General features: G+C 45.0%; 1 protein-coding gene across 1 annotated transcript in view; it reads right to left on the bottom strand.

Moving 5' to 3' along the window:
- Positions 1-1053: 1053 nt before the first annotated feature.
- Positions 1054-12976, bottom strand: part of lrch3 (leucine-rich repeats and calponin homology (CH) domain containing 3) — a 48387-nt gene continuing 36464 nt past the window's right edge. The window contains 10 exon segments of the mRNA XM_051922581.1: positions 1054-1481; positions 2687-2764; positions 3109-3246; positions 3345-3455; positions 3457-3638; positions 11308-11356; positions 12083-12163; positions 12427-12480; positions 12574-12621; positions 12703-12831. Of these exon segments, the coding sequence (XP_051778541.1) occupies positions 1356-1481; positions 2687-2764; positions 3109-3246; positions 3345-3455; positions 3457-3638; positions 11308-11356; positions 12083-12163; positions 12427-12480; positions 12574-12621; positions 12703-12831 (996 nt within the window). The 3' untranslated portion in view covers positions 1054-1355.

The raw sequence follows: 12976 nt of genomic DNA, 5'->3' as shown, positions 1-12976 counted from the left end.
CAAGACAATATGTTTTCTGAATGCTTTAAAAGTGGTGTGCCTCAGGAATAGCTTTGACTAATAAAATATAACCAACACTGCTGGATGATATTTAATGTGTGCTGCAGAAGCAAGCTCCAGCTTCTATTCACACTGTAATGAAAACAATGAATTTATTAAATTGGGTAGATATATAAAACAAATCAGAACTAGTACTGACATCATTGATTGTGACCCTTATTTCTATAGTCTAATGTACATGGACAGTGAAACTCACCTGGGAAAAGCTCCTATAATACAATATAATCTCAGGAATGGAAGCAGACCCTGGATAAGGATGACAGTAGATGGACATGCCATTTTTTATTTTAAATAAAAACACAAACATACACCACACAGGCCCTCTTTTTACCAAATATATAATTTTTGCCGTATAAACACTACAGATTTCAAAATAAAGTTTGGTAAAGAAATATGGTTCATTTGTATATGGAATGTATTTATATTCTATACAGTGAGAAAGTAATTACACAAATAGGACCAAGTTGGAGGGTGCCACCTCTAGTAGTTTAGGCCAGTGAATGTCACTAAGCTTAGCGTTTATCAATCATGTCCAGTGGCAGGGCACCCTGTCCCTGAAGAGAGTGAGAAACCCCACTGTTTGTGGTTTCTAAATTTTGTGCCCAGATAGTGGGGACATTGGGGTACCATTGAGCATTGGGATTGCATTAGTGTTACTGGTGTTCTCCGGGCCTTTGCTAATTAGGTGTGCAACACCAAGACAGGTAAGCCATGGTGAAAAATGTTAACATCCCACAGTATCATTGTCAGAAGTCCTGCTTTGCAATCTTTGCCGCATAAAGTTTGTCCACCATAATAGACAGATCTGTACCTGGTATACCGGTGGCCTGCACCAGTGAGACTTGTGTCTCCTGACCTAGGATGTAAAGCAGACCCCCCACTTTCCCCCCCTCCTCTTCCCAGTTTGCCAAATAATGCAGAAAAAACCATCAATAAGACTGGAAACAATCTTGTCGCTCCATCAGTTTCTCCTTAACAAAAATCCATCACGTGCAGTCGGTCCACAACAACCACAGAGGGTATTATATATGAGTCCTTGGCTCTTATCCCCTCCTAGTCCACAGAAAATGGGAGTCTAATAGTGAAAGCCAACAGTTTCCTGCAGCCTGCATGAGCTCATCCCCTCAGTAACAGCAATGATAATCATCAGACATGCAGGAAAGGTAAACAGAGAGCTAGGTACAGGTGGCACGGTGTCCCTTTCACCTCTCCATCCTGGAGTGCATCCAGGGGATTCCCAGCTGATTGGAGGTGTGAGTCCAGAAACTGCTTGACTTCTCAGATATCAGGTAGATTCAAGTCCTATGCAGAAGACAGTTGTGGGTGCTTTGGGGGGCCAAATCCAGCAGGGCTTGGACTGTCCTGGCAATGTGATCCAGACCTTTGTCCTCCAAAATGTGCTGTGGCAGACACAGTAGAGCCTGCAGGATGAAGACACAGGGATGGATAGACCAGGTGATTTACATGGTGGGTGGACAGACACATGCAGAAAAACACAGGGGAGGGAAGCAAAGAAAAAGAGGGATGAATAAACACAATGTGCAAAAGAAAAAAAAACATAATGGAGAAATGCTGATGAGTGCCAGGCTTCTCCCAGCAACCAAGGCATAATAGAACATTTACAGTTAGAGCACCCTACAAATTAAAGTAGCCCTAATTTAGCAACTCACTGAGTAAACACACAACACAGCAGTTTTTGAGTCTCACATTTATTTAAAAGAGTGCAGTTAGGTAATGAAAAGAACCAAGTCACACCCACTCACATTTCACTGTTCATGCTCAGGCACCCTGAATGTGCTTATTCACTCGCATATGCAGGCATCTGTAAGTCTCAAGAGATGCAGCAAACTCACGACACACTAGTGCTCAACCCTCACAGTGTTCTGCATCCCCATATCACACACCCCATATGTTCACTTGTAAACAAAAGGGACCAACACAAGGCACTGAAACAAGTAACAAAATTCCAAGTCAATATATGTCCCTTAAAGATTGATTCCACTCAGGGGGCACAATCTGACCACTTATTAACGCCTCATCCACAGCCCAATCCAAAATGAAGTAAGTTGTGGGGTCTGTGCAATGGACCTCTCAGGTAGTGAGCTGTAAAACTGTGACAAGAGGACCAGGGATCCCACAGGATACGTCAGTCATTCTAGCATTCTGTTTGGGGTGGGGTGGGGATAAAAGCCCTGAGGTAGTGGACTTTGACAGTAGTTAAAGGAATGGAGTAGCTCCAGCAAGTGATCATCTGAATAAAATTTCGCAGCTAGAGGAGGAGGGCCAGTTGAAAATACAGTGCACAGAGAAGTGACATCACAGTGACATAAAAGAGAGCAAATCCTGTCAGCTGGTCTGAGAGATGGGCAGCAGGGGAGGGACTGGTGGAGAGTAATACTTCCAGAGTTTGGCAGAGGCGTTCTGAATCCCCCTCCAGGACTGCCTCTGGGGAACACAAGCTCTCCTGTCCCCATAGGTGGGGGTAGGGGGGGGTAGTGCCCAAGAGAAGAAAAAGGGTTGAAAGAAGTAGGAAAGAAAGAAAGAAAGAGAAAGGTTAGTAGCGCACACTGGCATGCCTGGGGTTAGCTCATTTTTAGTGCACTCCATCTTCTATGGAGAGTCCTACCTGTGGCACTCCAATTTTGCGACATGCCTCAAGAAAGTTTTCTACATTACGTCGACACTTGGCCATGGTCAGCTTGGGCTGAAGAAAACAAAATAATGACCATGAGGGTTTGAACATTATTACAGACTTGAGTAACCACAATAAATTTCAATAAGCATGGCCAACTTGGTAGAGGGAGATAACAAACTATGCAGATGGCAGTTACATCTATGAAATACTGGAAAACCAGGGAGAAAATATCTCCCTGTTGTACTGAATATACAAACACAAGCTCTAGCAAAACCTAGTCAGGCTTAAAGGAAACAATTCAAAATTACACATTAACCGTATTAGAAAAGACAATGCATCTCAGTTCTGGATTTGTCTCATGAAACAATATATTTCCAGTTTGATTAAGCTAACTAAGAAAAAGTAACTCTTACCACTGCAGGGGATGGCACATGAATGCTGGACACTGACCGTGGTCGAACGTGATTGGCCAGGTGGCATAGTACCACTCCATCAGTGAGGGCTGAGCCCAGGTCACTGGGCAGTGAAACCTTCAACCGGGACTCAATATTCTGCAGAGATTCAGAAAACATTGTAGACTGGTCAAGAGACATGCAAGTGCAAAAACATAATGGGAAGCCAGGTCAAAAAGAACAAAGTGAATGTTAACCTTGCGAAGCTGTTCTGCAAGCTGAGGGTTCCCAGTGGGGACAGAATCCCTCTGTACATCAGTGACACATTCCACATCTGAGCCTGGGGACATGGATAGCCCTCCCCCTCCCCTAAAAAGACAAAACATTTTTCAGAAATGCCAGGCAGGCAGGACATACAGTTGCAGTTAGCTTACTGCACCTACCTCTTCTCAGCTCGTCTCTCAAGGCTGCACGCATCAGGAAGTTTTCTGGACGTTGAGAATGGCTTCGATGGGAGGGTAGGGCCACAGGGTAGGTGGGTGAATGGAGGGCTGCAGGTAAACAGTAAGGAGATGTCGCGATGCTAAACATTCAGCAAATGGGAACAGCATGGAGAAAGGTCGGAAAGGCAAGGTTTTGAGATGAAAAGGACTTAAACAAGGAGGAAGTGGTTTTTAAAATTGATGATGGAAGATACAAGAAGATGGTAGGTTCATTTTCTGGACTGGGGACACATGATAAGATGATTAAACTAGTCATGCAAAAGATGGGTTACAAGATTAGGTGTACCACACAAAGTCCTGACCAGTTTTGAGACCGACAAAAGAAAAAACAAGGTTGTGAGCCTAGGTGGGCCACAGGAAGACAAGTGTGGTTTTAAAATACAAACAAAAATTCGACTTTTCATCAGAACATGAGCTAGCTTAATGGTGCCAGTAAGTCAATCTATACAGTGTTGTGAAAAATAAACTGCCCCCTTCCTGATAGCCTCTGTTTTGTTATGACCAAACCATATGACCACTTGTCCCAGAAAACTGTTGCAATAAAAAATGCTTTGGAATTCATGTTTATCTCAGAACTCATCAACTCTTTGTTTTAAACCATTTCTGGGTGCTTTGTAAACTATACTTTGGATCATTGTCCTGCTGGAAGCCTCATGACTTCTGGCAGAGACCCAGCTGTCTGAAACTGGGTCCCACATTGTGCTCCAAAATTCTTTGGTAGTCTTCAGATTACGTGATGCCATGGGCACATCCACTGCCTGAAGCAGCAAATCAGCCCCAAGATATGTGTGAACCTCTACCATGTTAGACCTTAGGGACCGTGTTCTTTTCTTTGAAGGAATAATTTTGTTTTCTGTAAACAGTGCAATGATGTGCTTTACCAAAAAGCTGTATTTTGGTCTCATCTATGGGATTTTCTCCCAGAAGGATGTTTGCTTCTTCAATTAGGTTTTGGAAAACTCCTCTGGCTTTTACATGCATCTCTGTGTCAGCAGTGGGGTACTCCTGGGTCTCCAACCATAGGGTCCCATTTTATTCAGACAGTGATGGATAGTGTAAGCTGGCAATGCTATAGGTCAGCTTGAATTTGCTTCGAATTTGGTTGAGGTTCTTCAAACAGTTGTTTGTTGCAATCTTCCATCAGTTTTTTTCCTTCAGTCCATGTTCAGGGAGGTTAAATACAGTGCCAAGTGCTGTAATCTTCTTACTGACGATGTGCACAGAGAAACTCTGGTGATGGACTTGTAGCCATCAGATTGCCCATGCTTTTCCACAATTTTGGTTCTCAACACAGACACAAAGACTGAGTCAGTTTTTTTTTTACATTTACACTTGCTGCTAGTGTCTATTGCCAGGAATGGTTACTTGCCGCAGGTAGGTTTAAATACAAATAAAAGAAGCATCAGACAATTAAAATACAATTATTTCTTGCAATTTTGAAAAAGTGCCAACAATTTTGTCTAGTCTTTTTCTGGAGTTCTGTGTGGATCAGATTTTACTTTTTTCATATATGTTTTTTTTGTGTTGTTCCAATGCAAATACAAGAAATAAACGTGAATACCAAAGCATCTGCAATTGCCAACATTTTTCTAGGAGTAATTGTACATTTTCTGAATGAAATACAAGGAAACCAATGCTTTTGGCCATGATTTCATGCAAAATGCACTATTTAATAATAAGTACCAGAGTAAACATAGAACACAATTTCTAAATAGCTACTTAATATATTTAAGTAATAATTTAAGTAATAATGTTGTCCAACTGCGGTGGGTTGGCACCCTGCCCGGGATGGTTCCTGCCTTGTGCCCTGTGTTGGCTGGGATTGGCTCCAGCAGACCCCCGTGACCCTGTGTTCGGATTCAGCGGGTTGGAAAATGGATGGATGTTGTCCAACAACTGTACTGCCCTTGTAAAAAGATAATTGCCCCCTTAGTTACTCACAAAAACAGGTAGCCCAAGATAACTGATAACACAGGTATACAGCAAAAAAAGTTTTTCATTAGTTCATGCGAGTTTTATATATTTGTGGGTGCTGAATTCAAAGATGAAAATCACTTTTCATTACCATGTACAATTTTTTAGCTGTGAAGTATATTTTTCATTTTCCATCCATCCATCCATTCTCTTCCGCTTATCCGAGGTCGGGTCGCGGGGGCAGCAGCTTGAGCAGAGATGCCCAGACTTCCCTCTCCCCGGCCACTTCTTCTAGCTCTTCCGGGAGAATCCCAAGGTGTTCCCAGGCCAGCCGAGAGACATAGTCCCTCCAGTGTGTCCTGGGTCTTCCCCAGGGCCTCCTCCCGGTTAGACGTGCCCGGAACACCTCACCAGGGAGGCGTCCAGGAGGCATCATCATCAGATGCCTGAGCCACCTCATCTGACTCCTCTCGATGCGGAGGAGCAGTGGCTCTACTCTGAGCCCCTCCTGGATGACTGAGCTTCTCACCCTATCTTTAAGGGAAAGCCCAGACACCCTGCGGAGGAAACTCATTTCAGCCGCTTGTATTCGCGATCTCGTTCTTTCGGTCACTACCCATAGCTCATGACCATAGGTGAGGGTAGGAACATAGATCGACTGGTAAATTGAGAGCTCCTTTTTCACCACGACAGACCGATGCAGAGCCCGCATCACTGCGGAAGCCGCACCGATCCGCCTGTCGATCTCACGCTCCATTCTTCCCTCACTCATGAACAAGACCCCGAGATACTTGAACTCCTCCACTTGGGGCAGGATTTCGCTACCAACCCTGAGAGGGCACTCCACCCTTTTCCGGCTGAGAACCATGGTCTCGGATTTGGAGGTGCTGATTCCCATCCCAGCCGCTTCACACTCGGCTGCGAACCGATCCAGAGAGAGCTAAAGATCACGACCTGATGAAGCAAACAGGACAACATCATCTGCAAAAAGCAGTGACCCAATCCTGAGTCCACCAAACCGGACCCCCTCAACGCCCTGGCTGCGCCTAGAAATTCTGTCCATAAAAGTTATGAACAGAATCGGTGACAAAGGGCAGCCCTGGCGGAGTCCAACTCTCACTGGAAACGGGTTCGACTTACTGCCGGCAATGCGGACCAAGCTCTGGCACCGATCGTACAGAGACCGAACAGCCCTTATCAGGGGGTCCGGTACCCCATACTCTCGGAGTACCCCCCACAGGATTCCCCGAGGGACATGGTCGAATGCCTTTTCCAAGTCCACAAAACACATGTAGACTGGTTGGGCAAACTGCCATGCACCCTCCAGGACCCTGCTATGGGTGTAGAGCTGGTCCACTGTTCCGCGACCAGGACGAAAACCACACTGTTCCTCCTGAATCCGAGGCTCAACTATCCGACGGACCCTCCTCTCAAGGACCCCTGAATAGACTTTTCCAGGGAGGCTGAGGAGTGTGATCCCTCTGTAGTTGGAACACACCCTCCGGTCCCCTTTCTTAAAGAGGGGGACCACCACCCCGGTCTGCCAATCCAGAGGCACTGTCCCTGATGTCCATGCGATGTTGCAGAGGCGTGTCAACCAAGACAGTCCTACAACATCCAGAGCCTTGAGGAACCCCGGGCGTTTCTCATCCACCCTCGGGGCCCTGCCACCAAGGAGTTTTTTGACCACCTCGGTGACCTCAGTCCCAGAGATGGGGGAGCCCACCTCTGAGTCCCCAGGCTCTGCTTCCTCGTTGGAAGGCATGTTATTGGGATTGAGGAGCTCTTCGAAGTACTCTCCCCACCGACCCACAACATCCCGAGTCGAGGTCAGCAGCGCACCATCCCCACCATATACAGTGTTGACACTGCACTGCTTCCCCTTCCTGAGATGCCGGATGGTGGACTAGAATCTCCTCGAAGCCTCCCCAAACTCCTCCCATGCCTGAGTTTTTGCCTCAGCAACCACCAAAGCCGCATTCTGCTTGGCCTGCCGGTACCTATCAGCTGCCTCCAGAGTCCCACAGGACAAAAGGGTCCTGTAGGACTCCTTCTTCAGCTTGACGGCATCCCTCACCACCGGTGTCCACCAACGGGTTCGGGGATTGCCGCCACGACAGGCACCGACCACCTTACGGCCACAGCTCCAGTTAGCCGCCTCAACAATAGAGGCACGGAACATGGCCCATTCGGACTCAATGTCCCCCACCTCCCTCGGGATGTGGTCGAAGTTCTGCCGGAGGTGGGAGTTGAAGCTACTTATGACAGGGGGCTCTGCCAGACGTTCCCAGCAGACCCTCACAACACGTTTGGGCCTACCAGGCCTGACCGGCATCCTCCCCCACCATCGAAGCCAACTCACCACCAGGTGGTGATCAGTTGACAGCTCCACCCCTCTCTTCACCCGAGTGTCCAAGACATGTGGCCGCAAGTCCGACGACACGACCACAAAGTCGATCATTGAACGGAGGCCTAGGGTGTCCTGGTGCCAAGTGCACATATGAACACCCCTATGCTTGAACATGGTGTTTGTTATGGACAATCCGTGAAGAGCACAGAAGTCCAATAACAAAACACCGCTTGGGTTCAGATTGGGGGGGCCATTCCTCCCAATCACGCCCTTCCAGGTCTCACTGTCATTGCCCACGTGAGCATTGAAGTCTCCCAGCAGAATGAGGGAGTCCCCAGAAGGTATGCCCTCTAGCACCCCCTCCAGGGACTCCAAAAAGGGTGGGTACTCCGAACTGCTGTTCGGTGCATACGCACAAACAACAGTTAGGACCCGTCCCCCCACCCGAAGGCGAAGGGAGGCTACCCTCTCGTCCACCGGGGTAAACCCCAATGAACAGGCTCCAAGTCGGGGGGCAGTAAGTATACCCACACCCGCTCGGCGCCTCTCACCGGGGGCAACTCCAGAGTGGTAGAGAGTCCAGCCCCTCTCGAGGAGATTGGTTCCAGAGTCCAAGCTGTGCGTCGAGGTGAGTCCGACTATATTTAGCCGGAACCTCTCAACCTCGCGCACTAGCTCAGGCTCCTTCCCCTTCAGAGAGGTGACATTCCACGTCCCAAGAGCCAGCTTCTATAGCCGAGGATCAGACCGCCAAGGTCCCCGCCTTCGGCCACCACCCAACTCACACTGCACCCGACCTCCTTGGCCCCTCCCATAGGTGGTGAGCCCATGGGAAGGGGGACCCACGTTGCCTCTTCGGGCTGTGCCCGGCCAAGCCCCATGGGTGCAGGCCCGGCCACCAGGCGCTCGCCATCCAGCCCCACCTCCAGGCCTGGCTCCAGAGGGGGGCCCCGGTGACCCGCGTCTGGGCAAGGGAAAACGCCGTCCAAAGTTTTCATCCATCATAGGAGGTTTGTTTAACTGCTCTTTGTCTCATCCCTCACCTAGGACCAGTTTGCCTTGTGTGGCCCTACCAGGGGCATAAAGCCCCAGGCAACAGAGCTCCTAGGATCATTGGGACACGCAAACCCCTCCTCCACGATAAGGTGGCAGTTAAAGGAGGGGATATTTTTCAATTTTTTTTTTTCATTTTTTTCACTATAATTAAATATTAATATTTATTTGACTATTTGTTTGAATTTAATATTTTCTAATTTTAAAATCTATACTTAAAGCAAATCAGTTATTTTATTCAAAAATAAGTTCAGAATATGGCTGAAACTGAATGGTAACAAGTCAAAGGAGCAGGTAGTATAGAGATAGTTCTTAACCTGCCCTTCTCGCAAATCAGTTATTTTATTCAAAAATAAGTTCAGAATATGGCTGAAACTGAACATGGTAACAAGTCAAAGGAGCAGGTAGTAGAGAGATAGTTCTTAACCTGCCCTTCTCCCACCAATGATACACTTTACTAGTGTATAACAAGCACAACTCAGTGTGACTCACTCAGCTGATCAGTGCACTTGTAAATGATCAAACAAAACATAACAGATTTTGGGAAAAAGCTTATTGCACCTACTTTGGAATAAAACTTGGTGACTAGGACAAATAGTAGGTCCCTCACTGAGTCTGTTCTATTTGCAGACATCCTACCTTTGCAGAACTGACATCAGGGAGGTCTGGGTAAGGGGCATGCACACAGTAAAAGGACAAGGGGACCGTGCACAAGGGCTTTTCTAAGAATTGCTGTTATCAGGGTCATTGTTCCCCTTAGGGGTTCCAGTCTGATGGGTGCCTGGGGCTGGTGTGGTTAGGGATTCTGGGAGATCACATTATTTTCCAGGACACTTAGGATGTCTGTATTTGTATTGAGGAACTAAGATAATGGGGAAAAAAGTAAGGAGAAGGCACTTGCTTTTGGTATTCTGATGATATCGAGGGAACCCAAAAATCACAGTGACAATTGTTTCCGGTATTTTTGCCAGACCAAATATTAGAAAACTGATTTCTGATGCAGAATTTGATGGTATAACAAACACCCTAGAACGAGAGGCTAGGCATTCATACACAGAAGTAATTTCAAAGTTTTTAGGCAACAAAAAAGATCCAAATTACTAGAAAGTGTGAAAAATGTTAGTTATGTTTAAGGAATTAGGTTGCAACATAAATCTCAAAGTTTGCTTTTTAGATTCGCATTTGGAATGGTTTCCTGAACATTTTGGAGGAAAGAGTAAAGAGCATAGGGAAAGATTCCATCAGGATATCAAGGACATGGAATTAATGTACCAGTGATGCTGGAATGTCAGTATCATGGTGGACTACTGTTGAATGATTCAACAGTAGGGATACACCAGAAAAAGTGTACAAATGACAGGGCACCAATTAAAGTTTTGGAAAACTAGAGGTTATGTAAGTCAATGAATATGTACAGTATTATTGTTTTCTTTACATATATGTTTAAAAATACTAGATTATTGTAAAATTAACATAAATATATCTGCTCAAAGTATTCATGAATAAACAGTCTGCGGTGGGCTGGCGCTCTGCCCAGGGTTTGTTTCCTGCCTTGCGCCCTGTGTTGGCTGGGATTGGCTCCAGCAGACCCCCGTGACCCTGTAGTTAGGATATAGTGGGTTGGATAATTGATGGATGGATGGATGAATAAACTGTGTCATTTTAATTTCTTTCAATTTTGTACTTAAATGTGATGTTATGGAAATATTTTTATAAATGCAAAAAAAATAACTTTTCACAATTAAAACTTTTTTTTTTTTTTCTAAGTTTCATTTTGCAGACCTGTGATAATTAAATCTAGCCAGACATTATTGCAGCTAGCCCTGTTGAATCTAAACCTTACCATACGCTGACGTTTACCATGAGTGTGAAGCAGTGACCAAAAGGTTTTTAGAAGAAAACTATGCCTTGATCAAAGGAAATTTCAGAAGAGATGAACAAAAAAGTTTTTAAAATTTGGGTTACAAAGCCACTTCTGGTACTCCACCACAAGACAATGAGACCTGTTATCTAGCTTAGTGTTTAGTTGTAATTACTGCTGCCGAAAGGTGCTGCAAACAAATATGGAAACATGGGGCAATTACTTCTTACATAGGTGATACTGATTTTGAATAACTTTGTTCCTTGAATAAAGAATCTAATGATTTTAAAACTGCATTGTGTGTTCACTCGGGTTCCCTTTCTCTAATACTGCATTTTGTCTGAAGGTTTGAGGCCATTCATTGCATAAAATATACAAATATTGAGAATATTTAGAAAGGGCAAATATTTTTACACAGCACTGTATTGCACCATCTTGAAAGTAATATTCAGTCTTATTCTCTCACTGAAAAGCACCCCCAAATGACAAAATTGAGAATTATGTGCATTCTGGCACTGGCTTGCCTATGAGTCTCCTACCTGAGGTGGTAAAGGGTGATCCTGGAGAGAGGGCAGATCTGTCTTCACTCTAGCAGACACACACAGAAGAGTCATGTTATTTTAGTATCTCCTCTTAAGGACATACTTCAGCACATTTGTCCCAAGGCACAGTTTTTTCACACATATTCATGTTAAACTACTGCAGGCGATGCAGGAAGAGCAATGAAATGCTCATCGGTAAAAATGGAGTAGAGCAAAAGAAAAGAAAACCACACTGTGTAGCAGACAGAATGTAAGCTTAACATCAGTACTAAATCAAAAGAGTGACTTGCAAGGAAACAATGAACAAGAAGGTGTCTGTCTTAGGAGCTCAAGACAATGCTTCTGTATAAATTTGCTCATTTGCCTAAGCTGAGGACATTGCTTTCTCGTATTACCTGGAACAACTATTACTTTTCTCTCAGCTGATGTGAGAAGCACACTAATGCCTTACTGCATGATGTTTTCTTTTTACCTAATAAAGGGAAACAATCGACAGGCAGGAATAATTTTACCTAGCTTTTAACCTAACTCTAAGATCATACATCCATGTTTTTATCACACACATTTTAGGACATAAAAGGCTTCTTGATATTTACTATGTCACTTGAACTTTAACCTAGAGCTACAACTTACAACTCTCTCCTAATTATGTAGGACGGTATCTACCATCATCAGAAGCAATGAATCATAACAGTTAATTTGGGCATCACTGCATTTACTATTAATTTAGCAGCTTCTAAGTAGTGTTATGACGTTGAAAAATGACATTCACCTGCTTGTGTGTTTCTGGTCTCCTCTTAATCGTGTTGGTATTACTGTCTATTTCGAATACCATGAGAGGCTGATAGCCATTCTATCAGAAGAGCATAGTGTTGACAGAACAGAATGGAGAAACAGAGCAAGGAAAAGGAAAGAGGAGAAAGCAAGAGAGAAAGGGAGCAGACAGAGAAAAATAGAGAGAAAGTGATTAAGATCAGATTAGCAGTTGAAACTGGCATTCATCTGAAAAAGGTCAGAGCATGCACTGGAAAGTAATACATGCGACTCATGCAAGATCTATGGCAAAAGATAACTAAGTTTTTGTTTTGATAGGCCACACTGTGCAACACGGCTTACCACTAACAGAGCAGAGTCATCGGTGTGCTGAGAGCGTCTGCATAGGGAAGGGCACTGGGAATGGGAGAAAGGAGTCAAGTACATACCGATACCGGTATATGTACCTGTTACTGGGTGCACTGGACATTAGATTTAAGAATGTCTTACCTCACTGTCTGTGGGGCTCTGCTTCGAAGGGCTCTGAGCAGCTTTGTGCTAAAATCAGAAAAAGAAGTAAATGACACTATTCACATCATACTAAATGGCTCAAAAATGAGTCATCAATGTTAAAATCACCTTGACAAAGTGGAGAACTGCTTCCCTTTGGATCTGTCTGGTACGCTGTCTCTCTTCTTCATACTGAAGTGCTGCAAGCTGAGCCTCACGCCTTGCCTGCTCCACACTGGACTGGTTACGCATTGAGCACTTGAAACGAAAAATCAACAGAGTTAAGTCAGAACAATCATAGGGCAGATGTTACGCAAGTCCTCCTAAACATGGCTGTGTCATACCTGGTTTTGGACACCAAACGATGATGTACCTCCCCCATCTGCCAGATTCCTCCTGTATA

This window comes from Erpetoichthys calabaricus, chromosome 2 (genome assembly GCF_900747795.2).
Source record: "Erpetoichthys calabaricus chromosome 2, fErpCal1.3, whole genome shotgun sequence".
Lineage (NCBI taxonomy): Eukaryota > Metazoa > Chordata > Cladistia > Polypteriformes > Polypteridae > Erpetoichthys > Erpetoichthys calabaricus.
This window is presented reverse-complemented; position numbering and strand designations above follow the sequence as displayed.